Genomic DNA, 21,549 nt, shown 5'->3' with positions numbered 1-21,549 from the left:
AAGATAACCTTTTCTAGAGATCTCTACATGAGAAGGTATTCATAGAATTTGCGTGAGCACCCATTGTGCCTGAAAGAGGTTGGATATCTCATTCCACCTTCTGCATCACTCTACAGTCCCTGTCAAGAGACAGTGGAGCTCATTGGCACACACCCAAGGCACTGAAATGGATAGGCAGCATGAAGTTTATCAGGTTCACTTATTCAATGTAGAAATTTTATTAAAAAATGGCATATTGGGAACCTATCTCTGCATATATTGTGTGGCTGCCATGCCACCTTATCCAATCAAGATTGCTTCTTGGACCTCGAGGAAGGTGAGTCCCTTCCTCATGAACTTCATTCCATCACCATACAAAAAAGAGTGATGATGCTATCGCCAATCGCTCATGGTATGTATGTCTCTTTGGAGCACATCAGTTAGCATATAGATCTCTTATCAGCAACCCTTGAGCTCTTTAGTTGAGCCATGGCCAGCCATGCAACTCTTGCCTCTTCCAGCATCCCCTGCAACATCAGGTTCAACAAGGTCTCTCTCATTCTACATATAGTTTTAACAGTGATTTAATTTGCAGGTGTATGAATGCCTTGTCGAATGATCTAAGTTCAATTTCATGCTTGCAGAAGCTAGAGTTTGCTGAATTCTCAGGGCTGAGATCGAGCATCACCTTCGTAGGACATAGAAGAGAAGCTTCCTTCTCAGACGTGTTGGCTTTTGTGCATTGCTTCGCCAATCGCCAGGCAGCCAGAGCTGTTCCTACAAAGGGAGTGACAGTGGGATATACTTTCCAACATTTTAGGGATTCCAGATTACGATCATCTTCAAATTATTAGAGATCATATCTCAAAAAGTGGATCGGCCACCTCAGCACCCTCCTAGAGCCGCCCCACGAGTATGGAGGGAGGTAAATTTATTCAGGTATACAAACGGAAGCCGTATGATAGGGTGAATTCCATATAATGAGTTCCTGTAAAATTCGACCTCTAGCTATTACACCAGAAACGTCATACACCGACCGTTGTGTTATGCCCTGGGGCAATTTAAGGATCATATCTAATTTGACAAATTAAGCATCTTTATTTATCATGATCCGACAAATTAAGGATCTTTAGTTATCATTGTTTCCCTATAAATATTGTATCAACAAGACACTAACCCTGAGCTAAAAATCAATACAATATCTATTTTCTATCTTGGTATAAAGGAAAATTCCAGCGATCTTATAGTTGGAAATCTACAACTAACAACAACTCCTATCATGATATCATTTACTACCCAAATATCGACAAAACTAAACCAGAGAAATTACACTCTTTGGCCTAGGTACTATATATATTAAAAGGTCATTGCTTATTCTAATTCATGTATGAGGAGTCTGTTGGTTAGTCCTAGGAAAATCGTACCAGTTACGTTCCAATGTACAAAAATTTTGTATAAGTGTCGAAACTTTCCTTAAATAATCTATTGTGTTCTTTAGAAGTTAAATTAGGAATCGCAGACGGAACTTAACATCATTGATTCCAAATTTAACTTATCTGTTCTTAATGGTTTAGATTTGAATTGCAAGCGGAACTTAACACTATTGATTCAAATCCATCTATGTTATTAATTCCATTAAATATTAATTTCCAAAATTAACTTTCAGGACTGCATGGCAAGGCACATGACCTTCTTGGATATGGGAGCAACCACCACCGCCTAGACAAAACCTTTTAAGGAAAGCTAATATTTAATTTCCTTAAATAACTCTAGGTTAACCAAAAAGAACAATCGAATCACAAATTCGAAAAAGAAGAAAACACAAACTCGAAAAACTAATTCGAAAAACTAGATCTAATGCATCTTGTGTTTGGAATTCATACAAAGAAAAATAAACTAGCATGATGCGGAAAATAAATACTAGTAATACCTTTCTTTGTGAACTTTAATGACCTCTTGATCTTCTACCGTATTCCTCTTCTAACCTCGGACATTGTGTGGGCAACGATCTTCCGAGATGAGAACCACCAAACACCTTCTTCTTCCTCCTAGGCTTCGGCCACCAAGAGTCCTTCTTGATGAAGAGGTTCGGCCACCACCAATGCTCCAAGGGATGCTAGAGACTAGGCTTCCTTTCTCTCCTTCTTTCTCTCCTTCTTCTCCTTGCTTGATCCGGCCACCAAGAGAACTCCACCAATGAAGAAGTTTCGGCCACAATAAGGAGAGGAGAGAAAAAGAAGAGGTCGGCCACACCCAAGGAGAAAAAGAGAGGAAAAAAAATAGAATAGAGTCATTTTTTATGAAGACACCTCTACCCCCTCTTTTATAATCCTTAGTCTTGGAAAATAAAGAAATTTAAATAAAAACTTCCTTAATTCTTTTTCCATGAAAAAGAAAATTTTAATTAATCAAAATCAAATTCCTTTTTTCAATTACAATGGCCGGCCACCTATTAAGCTATAAACAAGGAGAGTTTTAATTATAATAAGAATTAAAACTTCCTAATTTGTCTCCGAAAATTTATAAAAAAATTCTCCAATAATTTTTTCCTTCAGGGTGAATTATAAAAAGGAAATTTTATAAATTAAAATCTTTCTTTTAAACATGTGGATGATTTCAAAAAGAAAAGTTATCTCTAAAAATTAAAATCTCCTTTTAATCTACAAATAAGGAAAGATATCAAATCTTTTCTTAATCTTTTGTAGAAACTAATAAAAGAGAATTTTTAATTTTTAAACTCTCTTTTAAATCATGAACAGAGTTAAAAAAGAAAAGTTTTCTCAAAATTAAAATCTACCTTTCAATCTACAAATAAGGAAAGATTTCAAATCTTTTCTTAATCTTTTGTAGAAAGCGATAAAAGGAAATATTTAAATTTTAAACTCTCTTTTAAAACCATGGAATCCACGTAAGAAAAATTTTAAAAATAAAATTACTTTTTATTTTAATAGGGTCGGCCACCTAAGCTTGGGTTCAAGCTAGGGTTGGCCACCTCATGAAGCCATGAACCATGCCTTTGGCCGGCCCTAGCTTGGACTCCAAGCTAGCTTGGTCGGCCCCTATAGGATGGGTAAGAAGGTGGGTATAGGTGGGTATAGTACTATATAATTAAGAGGCTAGGATAGGGACCGAGAGGAGAAATTGGTTTTGGTCTCCCAATGAAATTAAGCATCCCGTGTTCGCCCCGAACACGTAACTTAATTTCATCAATAATAATTCATTCCACTAAAGAACTATTATTGAACTACCGCACAAATCCCAAATTATATTTTGGGCTCCTTCTTATTATGAGTGTGTTAGTCTCCCTGTGTTTAAGATAATGAATGTCCACTAATTAAATGAGTCACTGACAACTCACTTAATTAATATCTTAGTCCAAGAGTAGTACCACTCAACCTTATCGTCATGTCGGACTAAGTCCACCTGCAGGGTTTAACATGACAATCCTTATGAGCTCCTCTTGGGGTCATTCTCAACCTAGATTACTAGGACACAGTTTTCTTCTATAATCAATAACACACACTATAAGTAATATCATTTCCCAACTTATCGGGCTTATTGATTTATAGAGCTAAATCTCACCCATTGATAAGTCAAAGAAATAAATACTAAATATATGTATTTGTTATTATATTAGGATTAAGAGCACACACTTCCACAATAACTAAGATCTAGTTCTTTTATAAAGTTAGTACAAAAAGAACTTACCTAAAATGGTCCTACTCAATACACTTGGAGTGTATCAGTGTAATTTATTAGTTAAGATAAACTAATACTTAATTACACTACGACTACTTCAACGGTTTGTTCCTTTCCATTTTAGTCGCGAACAATTGTTTATAATTTATAAAGAACCGACGACATGATCTTCTGTGTGTGACATCACACACCATGTTGTCTACTATATAAATTAATTGAACAAATTACATTTAACAAATAAATGTAGATATTTGACCATTGTGATTCTTTATTTCTAAATAAATGTTTATACAAAAGCTAGGCTTTTAGTATACACTCTAACAGAGTCCACAATCCCAACCGAGACAATAGTGGAATGAAGTCGATGTAGAGGAGATCAAAGTTAATCCTAAATATGCAATCCGGGAGTAGCAAGACCAACAACGTTTCCTCAGTTGGCTTCTATCAACACTTTTAGATGAAGTATTGGGTCAAGTCGTTGACCCCTCATGCACCACTTCAAGGCACTTGTCGATATCGTAGGGGAGAATGGTGGACTCACAATTTAGTGCATGCCTCATGCAACTCCGACTCCAACTATAAACAATGAAGAAGGGCGAGTTGTCCATGACCAAATATTTACAGAAAGTGAAATCCATCTCGGATGATCTCACAGGCATTGACATCGGATTCCAAAGACCGATCTAGTGCTCAATATTCTTAGAGGACTCGGATCCAAATATGAATCTATGGTGATTGCCATAACAACCAAGAGTGAAGAAGTAAGCATAAAAGAGTTAACCGACATGTTACTTACTCATGAGCGGAGACTGGAACAGCTGCACACCGCCGAACCATCTTCTATGGCGTATGTATCTCGAATTGTCTAGGAGAAATTCCGTCGAGGCACCACTCTAGATAGTCGCTACTTCAGGGGGTCCTCTATTGGGTGCCCCTCTTCTTCGAACCCTTCAAGGGCTCACAACCCTCACAGGTCATCATCCACTTCTTCATTAGGTAAGTATCAAGCCCAATATTCAGAGAACCCGAGTTCAGCTCCTTTCATAACAAACCATAGACTCCTCACCCATAATCATCAATGCAAGGGTTGTGCATACTGTGGAGGTCGTCATAATGAAAATAAATGACCCAGTGTCAACTATGTGACAGGTTTGGCGATGTCACTACTAACTATCGTACATCGCACCAATGCGATCTATAACGGAGGGGGTCATTCTGCGACATTGTATCGATATCATTTTGACCAAAAATTTAATTTTCCACTACCACCATCAGCTATGATAGCTGAACCTGTCACGGTCTCTAATTTTGCTTGGTACCCTCATCCAGGCACCACTGATCATCTAACAGTAGATTTAGAGAACCTACATGTTCACTCCCCGTATCAAGGTACGGAACAACTTGTTGTTGGCAATGGTACGACTCTTCCCATATCTATTATTTGTGACTCGCCTATTTTTAGCCCTACCATATTATTACAACTTTGAAATATATTACATGTATTTGTTATCACTAAAAATCTACTTAGTATTGTTTGTTTTATGACCGATAAAAGTGCCTTTTTTGAATTTCATCTGACTTGTTGTGTTATTAAGGATCAGGCTACAAAGGTGGAACTACTTCGAGGTATCCTTAAGGATGATCTCTATCATCTAGCCCAGACCAATGAGCCCTCTATCAAGAAGTCTGCTTGTCATGGTGAGCGCTCTTTTGCCAGCACATGGCATCATCGTCTGGGACATCCGACGTTAGCTATAATTGCTCGTCTTATCTCTCATTATGGTCTACCTATTTTAGGCAATTAGAGTATCTCTTTCTGTTATACATGTTAATTTGGAAAGGCCTATAAATGGTAATTTTCATTATCTCAGTCTTGAACTACAGGACCTCTTGATCTAATACATTTCGATGTTTGGGGTGTTGGTCCCTTGGCGACCGGTTAGAGGGAATGAATAACCTGCACAATAAAAACAAACAAACCCCTTCTCAAACTTTACAACTTTATTAGTCTAACACATGCATACAAAAAAAAAAAGAGACTGAAAAAGAAGAGGCACAAAAGGGTTACTTGGTTTGCAATCAGGGGATTGCTAATCCAAGGAAATTAAAGCTCACTAAACAATCTCAGAAGCCTCTTACAGCAGTTGAAGCACTCAACTACAGAACAAAACTAAAGATGAATCAATTACAAGTGTTGTTCTGATCTTCTGGGACCAGGGCTGTATTTATAACCCTAGTCAGGACTCCTGGAAGGGGTCCAGGCGTTTGGAGGGGAATATAATTTTATCCCTGTCGTAATGAATCATGGCACGTTATGAAATGATGAAGTTTTGATTCCGGGTGCCTGGAAGGGTTTGGGCGCCTGGACCAGTAAAGTCAAATTCTAGTTGACTTTTTGGTCCAAATCTTCCGCTCCGGTTCTGCTCACTTGGGTGATTTCGATCTTCTAGAATAGGGCTCACCCGAACCCATTTTTCGACCTTCTCAAGCAACCTTTCGCTCTGGCTTCTCTTCCCTCGGAAACGTCGCACGCCTCCTTCTCATCCGCCCACGTACTCTTCTGCAGCACATCGTCCCTCAGACCCACCAAGCCTGTCATCTCTCTCCAGTGCCATCATTCTCGCTAGCTGCATTTTTCGCTCAACTTTCTGTGCTCCTAAGTTCCTGCACACTTAGACACAAGGGTTAAACCACAACAAGACCTAACCTGACTTGGTTGATCACATCAAAACTACTTTAGAATAGTTACAATCTCCTCCTTTTTGATATGAGCAACCTCAGGTTAAGTTAGGGTAAATTACAAACAAATAACAGTTATAAATATTTACAAGTACAAAACTTATAAAAAGATTATACTACCCTCCCCTTAGACTTAATCTTCATTACTCCCCCTTTGATCACATTAAAAATAGGGTACTTTAAAATGCTACTTGGAATGTCTAAACTGAAAAGTCTAAGGGAATACTCCAAAAAAAATTGAATCTATAGATTTTTTAAAAAAACTTTGAAAAAATTTGTTTAAAAAAAAATTGGATAGAGAGAAATGACTCTCGAGATAATTTCTAAATTCAAAAGTATGAAAAAAATATAGAGTAATAATGAGTTAAAAAAATTTGAAAAATTTCCTTTAAGAGAGAATATGATATACTTTCAAGAAAAATAAATTTTGCTGAATAATTAAAAATTTTAACATTCAGAAAAATTTAAAAATTTTTCTATAGATAAGTGATAAAGTTATCTTTCTCATAAAAATTAACTTCTAATTAATTTCTAACAAAATTTTTGACAAACACTTAACGTATTAGTTAACAATTAAATGTTTCACAATTAGTAATTAAACATTTATTTCAGTAATTGACTTCCAGACTGTGGCGAGGCACTAGACCTTCTTGGTTATTGGAACAACAACCATTTCTAGACAAAGCCTTTTAATGAAAGTAAATATTTAATTTTCTCTCTGAAATCCCAAACAAATAATTAATCTAAATATGATTTTGAAACCCAAAATATATTCCTTCCTACTAGATTAATCAAAAATTTCTTAGGAATATATTTCTGTGATATTTTCCTAATTTGGCCCTTATGATATTTAAAATGTCAATTTAAACCATTATATCTTCTAACATTTTGAACATGTAAGCATGCACAATTTTTTAAATATTCTATTTCTATTTTTTTTTTTCATTTTTATTTTGTCGAGTTCTTATAATCGATAAGATATATCTAAGGTTGATTTTAACTCTTTATTGTCTTTTTCTACGAACAGAAATAACTTGTCAGGAGGAAGAGACCGTACCTGATTTACCTTATTGATCCCGTAATCTGAGGCTCTCCCTGAGGTGTTGTTTTCTTCTGATGTCCTTTCTCTTCAATTTTGTGTATTTATCTTTCACGTGCCCTTCTTCATTGCAGTGGTAGTATCTTACTTTTCTTTTTCTTCTTGTACCCTACACATGATTAAATTTTTTAGTTTTAAATAACTTTTTAAATTTTCTTACCATGAATGTCATTTCGTCATCATCGAGAGAAAATTCAGAATCTTGTTCGTCCATTTTTGCCTTTAAGGAAATGTTGTGCTTTGACTTCTTCTTCAGATTTGCGCATCTTGTTTCGTGGACTTCAAATATTAAAAATAATTCTTCTAAAGTACTTAATTTCTAGATCCTTAAATATATAATAAACATCTATTAATAATACTCATTCAGTAGTCCTAGGAAATGCGTTAAGCGCGTACCTTAGCGAATCTCAGTTGCTTACCTTTTCTCTGAGATTCGTGAGTCCGGTGATGAGTTCTTTTATTCTTGAGTAAAGGTGTGCAACGGTTTCTCCTTCTTTTAATTTGATGTTACTGATCTGGTTTCCTGAGTAGATCCCATCTCGCGAGTTTTGCCTCAGATGTTCCTTCGTGTAGTTCCAAAAATTTCTCCCAGAGCTCCTTGGCAGACTTATAGGCTCCGATCCAATTGACTTCTTATGATGGTAAGATGCTCAGCAGATGGAACTCTGCTTTGTCATTTTCCATGAAGTCAGCTTGCTCATTCTTCGTCCATTGATATTCTTCTTTACCCTCATGTGCTGCAAAACCAAATATCATTATTAAAAGTAAATCAAAATCTGCCTTAAAGAATATCTCTATCTTTTTCTTCCAACTTGCGAATTCCCTTTCAAACTTCAGTGGGTTGATGCTCGGTCTACTCATCTCTTATGCTTCGTTCGTCAGTTAGTGCTCCTGAAGCTGCTGGGCTCTGATATCACTTGTTAGTCCCTTGGCGACCGGCTATAAGAGGGTGAATTATGAAAGAGCTCTCAGTTCTCCCTTCTCTCTAGAATTTCTAGAGATAAGTTGATTGAAGGTTGGTAGGAACACCGGAGTCACTCTTCGGCGACCTGTGTGGGTGCTTTCATCGCCCCCTCACTCTTCCTCTTCTTTCTCTTTTTCATCATCGGTGCAAGGTGAAGGTTTTTCCATCCGTTGGATTTCTTTCCTCCCCTTATTTCTCTCTCTTTGGTTTTTCTTTCTGGTTTCGTAGGCCTCTCTGAGTTCTAGAGTTAAAAGTGGTTGGTGATTTCTGGTAGCAGCTTTTCCTGGCGGTGAACTCAGGTGGTTGTCTTCTCTGGCCAAGTTTTGCCAAAGAAGGAAAGTATTCAACAACAAATATTTTCATTAATTTACATTCATTGTATTAATTAATTGCCAAATATCTTCCCATTGATTGACAAATCTTGGATGGGGCCACTTTCCTAGTTTCAACGGCAAATCTTTATTCGGTGGCTTTAATTTTGGAAACTAATTTCCTTAAAGTGTGATTAGGTGTCAACTTTCCAATATGGGAAAAAAGAAAAAGAGACTCAAGTACTCTCCCTTGAGTCAAACATGTGAATTGCAAATTGCCTCATATGAAGAACAAAGATTTAACCACATTGAAGCAGTTAACTTGGCAACCAATGGATTTCATGAAGTGAACCAGGAGTTTGAAATGGACCCTCGTTCTAGTGAGGTGGACCAATCTGTGAAGGGCGTTTTTGATGGCAAGGCTTCTAATATCAAAAATGGTGCTGAGGTAGATGAACATGGAAAGTCGAAGTGTTAAGTGTGAGAAAAAAAAACAAATACAGCCACACTCATCCACGTGCACACACCCTCCCCCATGCCCCTTCCTTTTTCTTCCCTTCCCCACCGAAGCCTCAAACCCTCCCCCTCTCTTCTTCTTCGTTTCTCTTCTCCAAGGGCAACAAGCTTCCCCTCTTTGCTGTCTTGCTTCTCGGCAGCACTGTCGGAGCTCCTCGGAGTTCGCCGGAGCTCGCCAAACCACCGGAAGAAGAGGGGAAACAAAACCCTAGTTGTCATTCTCTTTTCTAGCCAAACACAACAGCCATCCGAGCTAACTGTGGCCTTCGCCGGAGCTCGCCGAGACCACCGGTGAAAGAGGGGAAAAGGTTTTCCTTGCCCCTTCACTATCCCAGTAGCTTTCCTTGTTTTCAACCTTCCCTAACTGCCCTAGTCACCTTTTGTTTCCTCCAACAGCAGCCCTAGCTGCTGTCCTTTTCTTGGCAGCACCGCCGGAGCTCGCCGGAGCTAGCTGAGGCGGCCAACGACGAAGGGAAAATAGCCCTAGTTGCTGTCCTCATTTCCAGCAGCCACACAAAACCCTTAGAAGGTATATTTTAGGTTGCTTTTGGTTAAATTGATGTGTAGTTAGAAGGGTTATCTAGATTAGAACAGATGTTGTATTTAGGAATGCAAAGTGGTACGAGGTATCGAGATCAAAATAATTCACTGATTTTGAATCAGAGATAATGTGTAGATTTTAGGTCATTATTATTATTAGATAGTATTTTGATGATTTAAGTTATGTTTGGTATTGTGTTTGTAGATCTGAGTTCGAGTGGAGCACGGTGACCTGTCGATACTCGGAGATTTTGCTGTATATAAGGTGGATACATCTACTCTTGTCTATTTCCTTGTGCATGAATAAATATATAAATTGGAATATGTATATGTTGTATTATTGTTTTCAAAATGGGGATTAAACTGATATTATAAATAGCGAAATGAGTAAAAATATTAAAATTATTGGAGGGTAAATAATTAATATTATTTCTTGTTCACATATGGGTTCATATTGGGATTGATATGGGAAGGGTTGTTTTTTTTTTAAATTAAAGAAATATTCTGAATTACTCTTCTGTTGGTACCTTGTCTCTTTTGACTTGCTTGACCTTTCATACTTCATGCTTTTGATACTCTATCTGTTGATACTTGTAGCTTTTTATCTGTGGACCCTATAATGATAAATTAATAGATTTGATACGAAAATATTACCTTGATTGACCAATCAATATGAAAAGAGAATAATCATGATAAATGGATGAATATAATCATAACGGTGAATTAATAAAGATAGTAAATGAAGAATTAAAAAATGAAGACCATGAGCCTAGCTTTATACCAGAGCTCTATATTAGAGTACTGGACCGCCCACATGTTATTGTGGTAGCGCGGCGGCCGCGGTCCAGAGTATCTGACCGTACACCCGAGGCGTGTTGGCGTGATGTAGCCCTCGGTCAGTGTTTATTATGTCTTCCACCGGTGAGGGTTGATAGCCCGTACGTCAGATGACGTATGCGACAGTTTATACTCTTAGGAGGCTTTTAGCCTATCCATATGATATTTCACTCTGATGATATTGGCTCCAGTGATTCACTTTTTAGTTGATTTACCAGATTCAGACTATTGATATACATGTTGATCTTACCATAATAACTTATAATTGAGTGATTAAATAATAAGATTGAAGAATTGATTTTATTAATGATGACAAGTGATGATAAGGTGAAGATCCCAAACTCTATCTAAAAATTTTACCTGATTAAAGATAATGAGAAGATGATTATACATATATATGTTGGAGTGTATACTGAGAGCCTAAGCTTTGTAAACATTCATTATGAATAAAGAATCACATTTGGTCTAATTATCTACATTTGTTTGTAGTTGTTCATTTAATTTATATTGTAGATAACATAGTATGTGGTGTCACATACAGAAGATGATGTTATCAGTACCTTATAAATTATAAACAGTAGCTCACGACCAGAATGGAAAGGAACAAACCATTAGAAAGTCGTAGTGTAATTAGGTATTAGTTTATCTTGACTATATAATTACACTAGTACACTCAGAGTGTATTGAGTAGGACCATTTGAGGTCGTTCCTTTTATACTGACTTTATAAAGGAACAAAGACCTCAGTTATTATGGAAGTGTGTGCTCTTAATCCTAATATAATAACAAGCACATATGTTTGATATTTATTTCTTTAATTTATCAATGGGTGAGATTTAGTTCGATGAATCAATAAACCCGATAAATTGGGAAATGGTATCACTCATAGTGTGTGTTGTTGATTATAGAAGGAAACCGTGTCCTAGTGATACTAGGTTGATAATGTCCTCAAGAGGAGCTCATAAAGATTGTCATGTTAAACCCTGCGGTGGACTTAGTCCGACATGATAATAAGGTTGAGTGGTACTACTCTTGGACTTAGATATTAATTAAATGAGTTGTCAATAACTCACTTAATTAGTGGACATTCGATATCTTAAACACGGGGAGACTAACACACTCATAATAAGAAGGAGCCCAAAATGTAATTTGGGATTGGTGCGTAATTCAATGATAGTTCTCTAGTGGAATGAATTATCATTGATAAATTAAGTTGTGTGTTCGGCGAACACGGGATGCTTAATTTTATCGGAGACCAAACCAATTCCTCCTCTCGGTCCCTATCGTAGCCTCTTATTTATAGAGTACTATACCCACATATACCCACCTTTTATACCCACCTAAAGGGGCGCCAAGCTAGCTTGGGAACCAAGCTAGGGCCAGCTTGAGTTTAAGGTGGTGGCTCTAGCTGAACCCAAGCTAGTAGGGCCGGCCATAATTAAATAAAAAGAAATTTAATTTTAGATTTTATTATTATGTGGAAGATATATTTTAAAGAGAATTAAAATTAAAATATCTCTCTTGTAAAAGTTTTACAAAGATTAAAGAAAGAGATTAGATCTCTTTCCTTATTTGTAGATTGGAGAGTTTTTTATTTTCTTTAAAATTATTCACATGTTAATAAAATTAAAATTATAGATATTTCCTTTATTAACCATGAAGAGATTTTAAAGAGAAATTTTATTTTTAAAATTTCTGAACAATAAGGAAAGTTTTAATTGTTGATTAAAACTTGTCCAATTTGTTCCTCTTGATGGCCGCCATCATTGTTTAATTGGGAAATATTATTTTATTTTTCTCAATTAAATCATGTCAAGGAAATTAAGGAAAATTTGTTGTAATTAAATTTCCTAATTTACCTAGGCAAGGAATATAAAAGAAGGGGTGAGGGTGCCTTCACAAGACACAACATCTATTATTCCTCTCCCTCTTTTGCTCCTTGGTGTGGCCGGCCATCATCTCCTTCTCTTCCTCTTGTGGTGGCCGAACCTCTCCCTCTCCCTTGGAGTTCTTGTGGTGGCCGGATACTACTCGGAGAAGAAGAAGAAGGAGAGAAAGCTAGCATCTCTTGGAGCTTGGTTAGTATTTTGTTTTTCCTCCTTGGTGAAGTTTCCTTTGTGGGCCGAACCTTGCTTGGAGGAGAAGAAGGTGGTTGGTGGTTTCTCATCTTGGAAGATCGTTGCCCACACAACGTCCGAGGTTAGAAGAGGAATACGGTAGAAGATCAAGAGGTTTTTCTACAAGGTATAACTAGTAATTTCTATTTCCGCATCATGCTAGTTATTTATGGAAATAATACCAAATACAAGAGGCTTACGTTCTAGTATTTCGAATATGGTTTTTCGAAGTTGTGTTCTTTTGTTTCTTTCTTTTCCTTGTGATTTGATTGTTCTCTTTGGTTAACCTAAAGTTATTTTAGGAAATTAAATATTAGCTTTCTATTAAAGGTTTTGTCTAGTCGGTGGTGGTTGCTCCCATATCCAAGAAGGCCATGTGCCTCGCCACGTCAGTACTGGGAACCTTTTATGGAAATTGATATTTAATGGAATTAATAACTTAAGGAGACTTGGGTCGAACGTGTTAAGTTCCGCAGGAGATCCAAGTCAAAACCTAAAAGAACAAATAGATTAAGTTTTGGATCAAACGTGTTAAGTTCCGCAGGAGATCCAAAATTTAATTTAAAAGAACACATGGTAGCTAGGAAAAGGTTCAGACCTTTGTACAAAATTTTTGTACAATGGAACCTATAGGCTTTCCGAGTAGCAACCAACAATATATGTATAAATGTAGAACTTTAAGAATAAATCCTAAAGTTGTAGCAAAAGATGATGATTTATTTTACTTCCTTGACTTCTTCAATATGATTAAATTCATGCACATCTTTCTTGAGTATCCACTTAACCATTTGGCTAATTTGCTACATTCCTTGGTCTCCAGTTTTACAGACACAGGGATCCTTTTGATATTATAGTTGATTTTGGACTTTCATAGAGTTGCTCAGAGATCTCGACGTGCTGATTTTCTGGTTTTTTTTACTTTTGTTTCGCTGTATTTACATTTTACAATTTTGTTACAGATGTCGTTTATCTGTATAGTAATTGTAGTTTATGAAAACTATGACATATACATATAGTTGATACATTTCGTGGTTATGTTGTTTCTATTTTATGTATGTTCCAGCCGTGTGGCTGATGAATATGTTGTTTATGTTTATATAGTGTGATGTATGTATGTATGCTTCATATTGTCACCGGTACAGGGGAGATGCTGCCGGATTTTTGTCTAGCAGGGACTCCTCTGGGGGCGTGACACGAAGGCTGTTGGTGAGACTATCAACGTGAATGAGGCTGCACCAACGGAGGGGGTGACACCGAATCCAGTACCAGGGGCTGGAGATGGTGATAATCAGAAGGATGTTGTTCCACCTACCCAATTGGCACAAGCGACACAAAAGAAGAAGACATGGGAAAGCTTATTCAGAAACAATCGGAAGCCAACATTAAGCGTGTCTCTGGAGCAATATGAAGCTAAAGGCGAGAGACTATCTTTTGATTTTGATGATATTGATGACATTGAAGACACCATGAGTTTTTGTCTTATTGGTTGTTTCATGGGCCAACATCCTGGAAGAAATGGAGTCTATGCAATTTTCAATCAGTGGAGGGTTCCCTACAAATTTTCTATGCACAAAAGTGGGTGGGTGGTCTACCGTTTTGATACAAAAGAGGATCGAAATGTTGTATTGCAAGGTGGGCCTTATTTTACTTTTGGAGTTCTCATTTTCTTGAAGCTTATGCCAAATTATTTTCTCTTCCATGAGGATGGCCGGCTAGTTCCAGTTTAGATTCAAATCCATGGGTTACCACCAGATTGTTGGTCACAAAAAGTACTGAGTATGATTGGTTCAGAGATAGGGAAGCCTCTATACACTGATAACTTGACGCGATCAAGGGAGCGACTGGAGTATGCTCGTCTCTTGGTGGAGGTTCCGATCATTGGCGATAGAATTTATGAGGTATCAATCACGTTACCTACTGGAGCACATGTTGATCTCGGGATTGTTTATGAAATATTGCCCGAATATTGTGAAGTTTGTAAGAAGATTGATCATCGAAAGGAGGACTGTCGGGGTGCATCTCAATCAAATATGAATGTACTTCATGCAGGAAGGTCGAGGTCCAAATCAGCAGGTCATTGGGGGAGAAGGAGATCGCAACCGAGATACAGAAGTCGGGCAAGACAAACCAACCAACAATCGTAGAATGTCGAGGAACCGGCAACACAGAATGGATTGACAATTGTGGTGGTGCATAGTCCTAAGCCCGTGGCGATTGAACCTCCCCTAGATCATAAAGAGGTGGGTGCGCAACACGTACACCATGTAGAGATGCCGAATGTGGAAGAGGAGTTGTCTGCTATACTGGAGGTTTCAAGTAGCAAGGAGGCCTCTTCTTCTTTAACGGATCATTAGCCTCAAACGGCTAGTAGTGATGCAAATCGATCCTTGGCATAATCATCTCCGGCTGTATCAGTGACACTGGGATCATCTTCTTCAGCATCCTCTCAGGTTGATTCCATATGTAATAAAGGGAAGAACAAGGAAGTGATTGACAATACAACGCCCCCACATAGTGCACGACAACTACGGGCCCGAGCAACCCGACCGAGAGGTGTAAAATGAAGGTAGCCGCATGGAACATTAGGGGCTTTCACAAGTCCCTAAAACATTGGGGGGGGGGGGGGGGGCACAACCTTCTCAAACAGAAAGATATTCAAGTGATGACGTTATTGGAGACGAAGTTGGACAACAATTCTCTTGACCCTATTATGCGTCAGCAATTTTCAGGTATGGGGCATGTCCATAATTTTGATATGTCTAATCATGGTCGTATACTGCTTCTTTGGGATATACACAGAGTTGATATGGGTGTGCCCTCAATGACCAAACAATTCATTCATTGTCGGGTTCGGTGCCGGATTGCCGGGAGGAACTTCTTAGTGATATTTATTTATGGACTTCATTCTATTATTACTCGGAGACCATTATGAGAGGCTCTTACAGATCTTGGGGAGTCCATTTCAAAACTATGGTTGATTCTTGAATATTTTAATTCTATTGTATCGATATTGGATAGACAAGGGGATCTCCAGTCACCAATTATGAAATGCGAGAGTTTCAAAATTTTACTCAAGTATGTGGTCTGGTGGATCTTCGTTCCATTGGATGTCGGCTCACTTGGACCAATGGTACGATTTTTGTAAATTGAACAGAGCTTTGGTGAATTATTTTTGGTTATTGGCAGATTTCGATACTTATGCGGAGTTTACAATGCTCCGGTGTCTCTCGGACCACTCTTGCACCATAGTGCACACTCTAGCGAAGGATCGACCTCCAAATCGATCTTTCAAGTTCATTAATATGTAGTTACCAAATGAAGGTTACATCGAGTTTGTGATGGACTCATGGTCACCCCCGATTATTGGGTATGTTCAATTCATTTTTAAAGTGAAGTTGACCCGTTTGAAGAAAAGATTGAGAGAGTTGAATAAAAATAATTTTAGGCATATTTCGGAGAAGGCAAAGAGAGCAAATATAGATTTAGAGGAGATACAGAAAGGGGTCATAGCAGGAGGTACTATTCCCATTGACTATGATCATATACGGAGGAAAGTCACTCTATTAGCGGAGGCAGAGAAATAATTTTGTCAACAACGTGCGAAAAATGTTTACTTAAGAATCTCTGATAAGTGTACTAAATTCTTCCATGATGTAGTGAAGCGGAACAACAAGAGGCAAGCCATCATCACACTCACAAAGCGAAATGGGGAACAAACATCAAGCTTAGGTGAACTGGCGGATGAATTTGTGGGCTTCTTTCATGATCTACTTAGGAAAAAAGTGGTGTGTGACCCCATGGACAGCGGTGGATTTCTTGGAAGAAAACTCACTCATGGTCAATCTGAGGACTTAATTAGGTCGATGGAGGTGGAGGAAATTAAAGCAGTCTTATACGATATTGGGAGTGATAAAACACCGGGTCCAGATGGATATGGAGCAACGTCTTGGGATATTGTTGGGCCGGAGCTTATCGCAGCCGTTTAAAAATTTTTTCAGAGTGGCGAACTACTCAAACAATTGAACCATTCATTAATATCTTTGGTGCCAAAGACATACCATGCCCCAAGAGTTTCAAATTACCGACCTATCTCTTGTTGCAATGTGTTCTACAAGATCATTGCAAAGGTACTGGTCGAGCGATTAGCGGGGGTCTTGGGGGACTTGTTGGATACGGCGTAAGCGACTTTTGTGAAAGGATGATCTATTGGTGACAACATTAATCTCACACAGGAGTTGTTACGGAAGTATGCATGCAAAAGAATTTTCCTGAGATGTATGATCGTGGTTGACTTGTAGAAGACATTTGATACAGTAGATTGAGATTCCCTCATGGGCGCCCTTGTTAGTTTTGATTTTTCCTAATGATATTGTGGATGGATTAGGGAGTGTGTAACTATGACATCCTATTCTATTTATCTAAATGGCGACATCTATGGATTCTTTAGTCGGTGTCGCAGTCTAAGGCAAGGTGACCCCCTATCTCCCCTACTTTTTGGGTTATGCATCGAAGTATTATCACGCAGGTTGCAGGTTGCCTCCTTGTCACCCTCCTTTCACTTTCATCCTATGTGTAAAAAGATTGGCATCACACATCTTACAAATGCAGATGATTTGATGTTATTTGCACGGGCAGATGAATCCTCAATAAAAGTATAGGCAGATTGTTTGGAGGTTTTTGACAATGAAGCAGAACTTCAGGCTAATTCATTGAAGTCTCATATGAATATGGTGGGGATTGATGATAGAATGAAGAACCAATTGCTCCAACTTATTGGGTTCCAGGAAGGAACATTTCCATTCTGGTACTTGGGGATTCCACTAGCGGCAGAGAAGTTACGGATTGCAAACTATGGATCATACTGCCGAAGTTACGAATTGCAAACTATGGATCATTACTTGATACTATTACAAGGAAGATTAATTTTTGGCCAAAGTACACCTTATCTTATGCGGGGCACTTGGAGTTGGTGAAGACGGTGCTTCAAGGTATGGAGTGTTATTGGCTTTCCATGCTCCCTATTCCTGGCGGTGTCATTGAAAAAATCAAAGCAATATGTCGTACCTTTGTGTGGTCTTCAAAGCACCCTCCTATTTCTTGGGCCACTATGTGTTTTTCTCGACATGATGGTGGTTATGGACTACGAGACCTACATGCATGGAACGAAGCACTTCTTAACAAGATACTATGGGAGATCCAAACTAATGCGGATTCACTATGGGTAAAATGGGTGCACAATCATTATCTCAACGATACTGATTTTTGGCAAAGGGAGGTCAAAGCTTCGAACTCTCCTCTTATTAAACGGCTTGTGGACATTCGAAATAAAATTCGAAGGGCTACAAATGGAAGTGGGGAGGCGAACTTGTTGATGGGTGAGTGGTTTGCAGGAGGAAAAAGTGGGACTACAAATGCATATGGTTTCTTTATGCTGAGAGGTCCTGAGGTGACATGGGCATCATTGGTTTAGAGGCCGAAAATTATGCCGAAGCATAGATTCATTCTATGGTTACTTGCTCATGGGAAGCAACAAACAACGGATAGAATGCCTTATGTGGAGAACAAGACTTGTATGCTTTGCCAATGTCAAAATGAGTCAAATGGTCACTTATTCTTTGAGTGCCCTATTATATGTACTCTTTGGAACAAGGTGCAACGTCAACGACAGTGGCGATGTCAAGAACGTATGACACGCCTTATCATTTAGTTTTTCTTAATTATGACAAAGATATAATGTAATAAGCATCTCACCTTCTCAAATACGACTCCATTCTTGGGACCTTCAAAGTCGATGTGAAGGTCGTAGACAATGGGACCATCACTGTCGATGGCAAGCCCATCGAGGTCGTGTCCAAGCTTGATCCTCTCCAGTTACCTTGGGCAGAGTTAGAAATAAACATTGTCATCGAGGTACATCATTGAAGATGTGCATGTAGATCCTTGAGCTATGAACTTGCCAATCCTAACATCTTCACACTTCAGTTACCTCTGATCATCTCTCTCGTCATGATGGTGATCCCCTGGCTAATTCTCAGCCCTATCAGAGTATTGTTGGTGCTCTTCAGTATCTCACTCTTACACACCTAGAACTTTCATTTGTCGTCAACTGTGCATGTCAGTTTATGCAATCTCCTACTATGTCTCACTAGGTGGTTGTCAAACGTATTCTTCAATATCTTCAACATACTCAGTGTCATGGTATTCTTATTCGATCCTTCTCTTCTTTAAGTCTAACGACTTATTCTGATGTTGTCTGGGTAAGTTGCCCTAATGATCATTGATCTACCATAGGGTACTATATTTTTCTTGACAACGCTCTTATCTCATGGAATTCTAAGAAGTAGCAAGTGATTGCTCACTCTAGTATTAAATCAGAATATCATATCTTGGCGCATGCCGCAGGTATTAAATCAAAATATCATGCCTTAGCGCATGCCACTGTTGAATTATGCTAGTTCCAATCACTTCTAAGTGAGTTAGTTCTATGTTCCCATGTTGCAACCACAGGTTTGCTGGTGTGACAACATTGGAGCCACATTTCTCACAGCCAATCTGATTTTTCATACTCGTACAAAACACATTGAGATTGACTTCCATTTTGTTCGCGAGCGTGTTGCTCAGAAGAAACTTCTCATTCAGTACATTTCTACTAAGGATCAAGTTGATGATATTTTCACAAAGAGCTTAACCTCACATCATTTTGCCCTTCTTCAAGACAAACTCACAGTGTGTGTCTCCCCGTTTCACTTGCGGGAGGGTATTAAGGGATATACTTCCCGATATTTTAGGATTCCGAATCCGGATTACAATCATCTTCAAATTCTTAGGAATTATATCTAATCTCACAAATTAAAGATCTTTATTTATCACGATCCCACAAATTAAAGATCTTTACTTATCACTGGTTCATTATAAATATTGTATCGACAATAAACTCTGGTCATGAGCTAAAAATCAATACAATATCTATTTTCTATCTGCAAGCCGAAGGTCATGATCAATGGCTTTGGAAGAATAGGTCGAAACTTCCTCCACTGTTGGCATGGCCAAAGGACTCGTCGTTGGAAGCCACTGTTGTCAACGACATTGGCAACATCAAGAACGTATGACATGTCTCGTCATTTAGTTTTTCTTAATTATGGCAAAGACATACTATAATAAGCATCTCACCTTCTCGAATACGACTCCATTCTTGGGACCTTCAAAGCCGATGCGAAGATCGTAGACAATGGGACCATCACTGTAGATGGCAAGCCCATCGAGGTTGTGTCCAAGCTTGATCCTCTCCGGTTACCTTGGGCAGAGTTAGGAATAGACATTGTCATTAAGGTACATCATTGAAGATGTGCATGTACGAGAACAGGGGACGGGTGTCTTTGTTGATGGCTCAGGAGTCGGGAAACACATACAAGCCGGTGCTAAGAAGGTCATCATCACATCACCAGCAAAGGGGGCAGACATCCCAACATACGTTGTGGGCACGAATGAAGGAGATTACAGTCACGAGACGACAAATATAGTTAGGTATATTATTTAGACTTTGGTAGTTGCTGTATAAATATTGAGATCGTGCTCTGTTTGTGTAGTAATGCATCCTGCACGACCAATTGCCTTGCTCCTTTTTTCAAGATCTTGGATGAAGAATTTGGTGAGGGCGTTGGGACGTTGTTGATTGTGTTGCATGATGTCGATTACTGAATCTAATTCCTGCTTGTATTCATTGCAATTTTTTGTAGGCATTATGCACGAACCATGACAACTACTCACTCCTACATAGGAGATCAGGTCTGATTACTTAATTAAGCTTTTGAGATTGGTGTATATATAGTTAGTGAATCTTATGTTTGATTTGAGTGCATTGTTAGATGCGTCACACAGGGATTTGAGGCGCGCGAGGGCCATTGCGCTCATCATTGTCCTCACGAACACCGGTGCGGCAATGTTGAGAAGAAGGGAATCACGGCGGAGGACGTCAGCATTGCATTCCGAAAGGCGGGCGTTTTGGTCATCTACGACGTTCCTTTAGTTCCGGTTGACCATGGTGATTTGAAAGACGTATCTAACTTTCAAATTTATTAAACATCATATTTATTTTCTATTTTATCCATTCCATCAATCACTCTAGCTTTGAATTCAAAAACAATACTAATGTATTGAATTTCAACCAACACACTATTATAGACGCTAATTTTCAAAAATCAATATCACTTTAGTGGTTGAAAAAACATCATTCGAATTCGTTTAATTAAATTAATGAGTTTGAGTTTGAAAATATTATCGAGTTAATCTTGAGCTTAACAATTTTTGTGATATAGGTTCAATCCGTGTTGAAATCCAATATGAACTTTTAAATTTCAAATTGACATAACTTTTGACTCGGTACTTGGAATCAGGTTCTGTCTATCGTCACACGTATAAAATTCAAAAACCTACATTTGTTACCGATTAAAGCATAACTATCAAATTTTTAGCAACAAATTCCTTCATTTAAATCCTTTTCAATAGAGGCGTCAATTTAGGTTAGACCCTTCGGGTTAGCCCGTCCAACCAAATAGCCAATAAATTTATGCCACTTCATATTACCTACGTATGAAAACATACGTAAAGCAAGTTACGCCAATTTATTATATTTTTATTATAAATTTAGAATTAAATAGTATTTTTTTATCAAATATGTGTATTCATTTGTATCCATTTACATTTAAAATATCTATTTTTAAATATATTTAATTGATAAAAATTTTTCTAT

General features: G+C 38.1%; 1 protein-coding gene across 10 annotated transcripts; it reads left to right on the top strand.

Moving 5' to 3' along the window:
- Positions 1-5: 5 nt before the first annotated feature.
- On the top strand, positions 6-20,898 carry LOC121976445 (glyceraldehyde-3-phosphate dehydrogenase B, chloroplastic-like). 10 transcript variants are annotated; one of them, XR_006110620.1, is made up of 6 exons: positions 230-528; positions 624-918; positions 7,445-7,517; positions 10,053-10,112; positions 20,537-20,585; positions 20,679-20,898. XR_006110620.1 is itself a non-coding variant. In XM_042528607.1 (3 exons), the coding sequence occupies exons 1-3, from the start codon at positions 20,389-20,391 to the stop codon at positions 20,824-20,826; spliced, it is 270 nt and encodes an 89-aa protein (XP_042384541.1). In that variant the 5' UTR covers positions 20,312-20,388; the 3' UTR covers positions 20,827-20,898. The 10 variants fall into 10 exon arrangements, 2 of the variants coding, with proteins under 2 accessions (XP_042384540.1, XP_042384541.1); XR_006110619.1 differs by having other exon boundaries at positions 20,666-20,898; XR_006110622.1 differs by lacking the exons at positions 20,537-20,585; positions 20,679-20,898 and adding an exon at positions 13,621-13,635 and having other exon boundaries at positions 231-528.
- The last annotated feature ends 651 nt before the right edge of the window (positions 20,899-21,549 follow it).

The sequence above is a fragment of the Zingiber officinale genome, chromosome 4B (genome assembly GCF_018446385.1).
Source record: "Zingiber officinale cultivar Zhangliang chromosome 4B, Zo_v1.1, whole genome shotgun sequence".
Taxonomy (NCBI): Eukaryota; Viridiplantae; Streptophyta; class Magnoliopsida; order Zingiberales; family Zingiberaceae; genus Zingiber; species Zingiber officinale.
The sequence above is the reverse complement of the archived record's forward strand: the minus strand, read 5'-3'. Positions and strand labels throughout refer to the sequence as shown.

Bases quoted from the DNA above. Each gene is read 5' to 3' on its own strand.
- LOC121976445 (XM_042528607.1), top strand. From the start codon at position 20,389: ATGCATCCTGCACGACCAATTGCCTTGCTCCTTTTTTCAAGATCTTGG. The intron at 20,449-20,536 runs GTGAGGGCGTTG...AATTTTTTGTAG, and splicing joins GATCTTGGATGAAGAATTTG to GCATTATGCACGAACCATGA. The intron at 20,586-20,665 runs GTCTGATTACTT...GTGCATTGTTAG, and splicing joins ACTCCTACATAGGAGATCAG to ATGCGTCACACAGGGATTTG.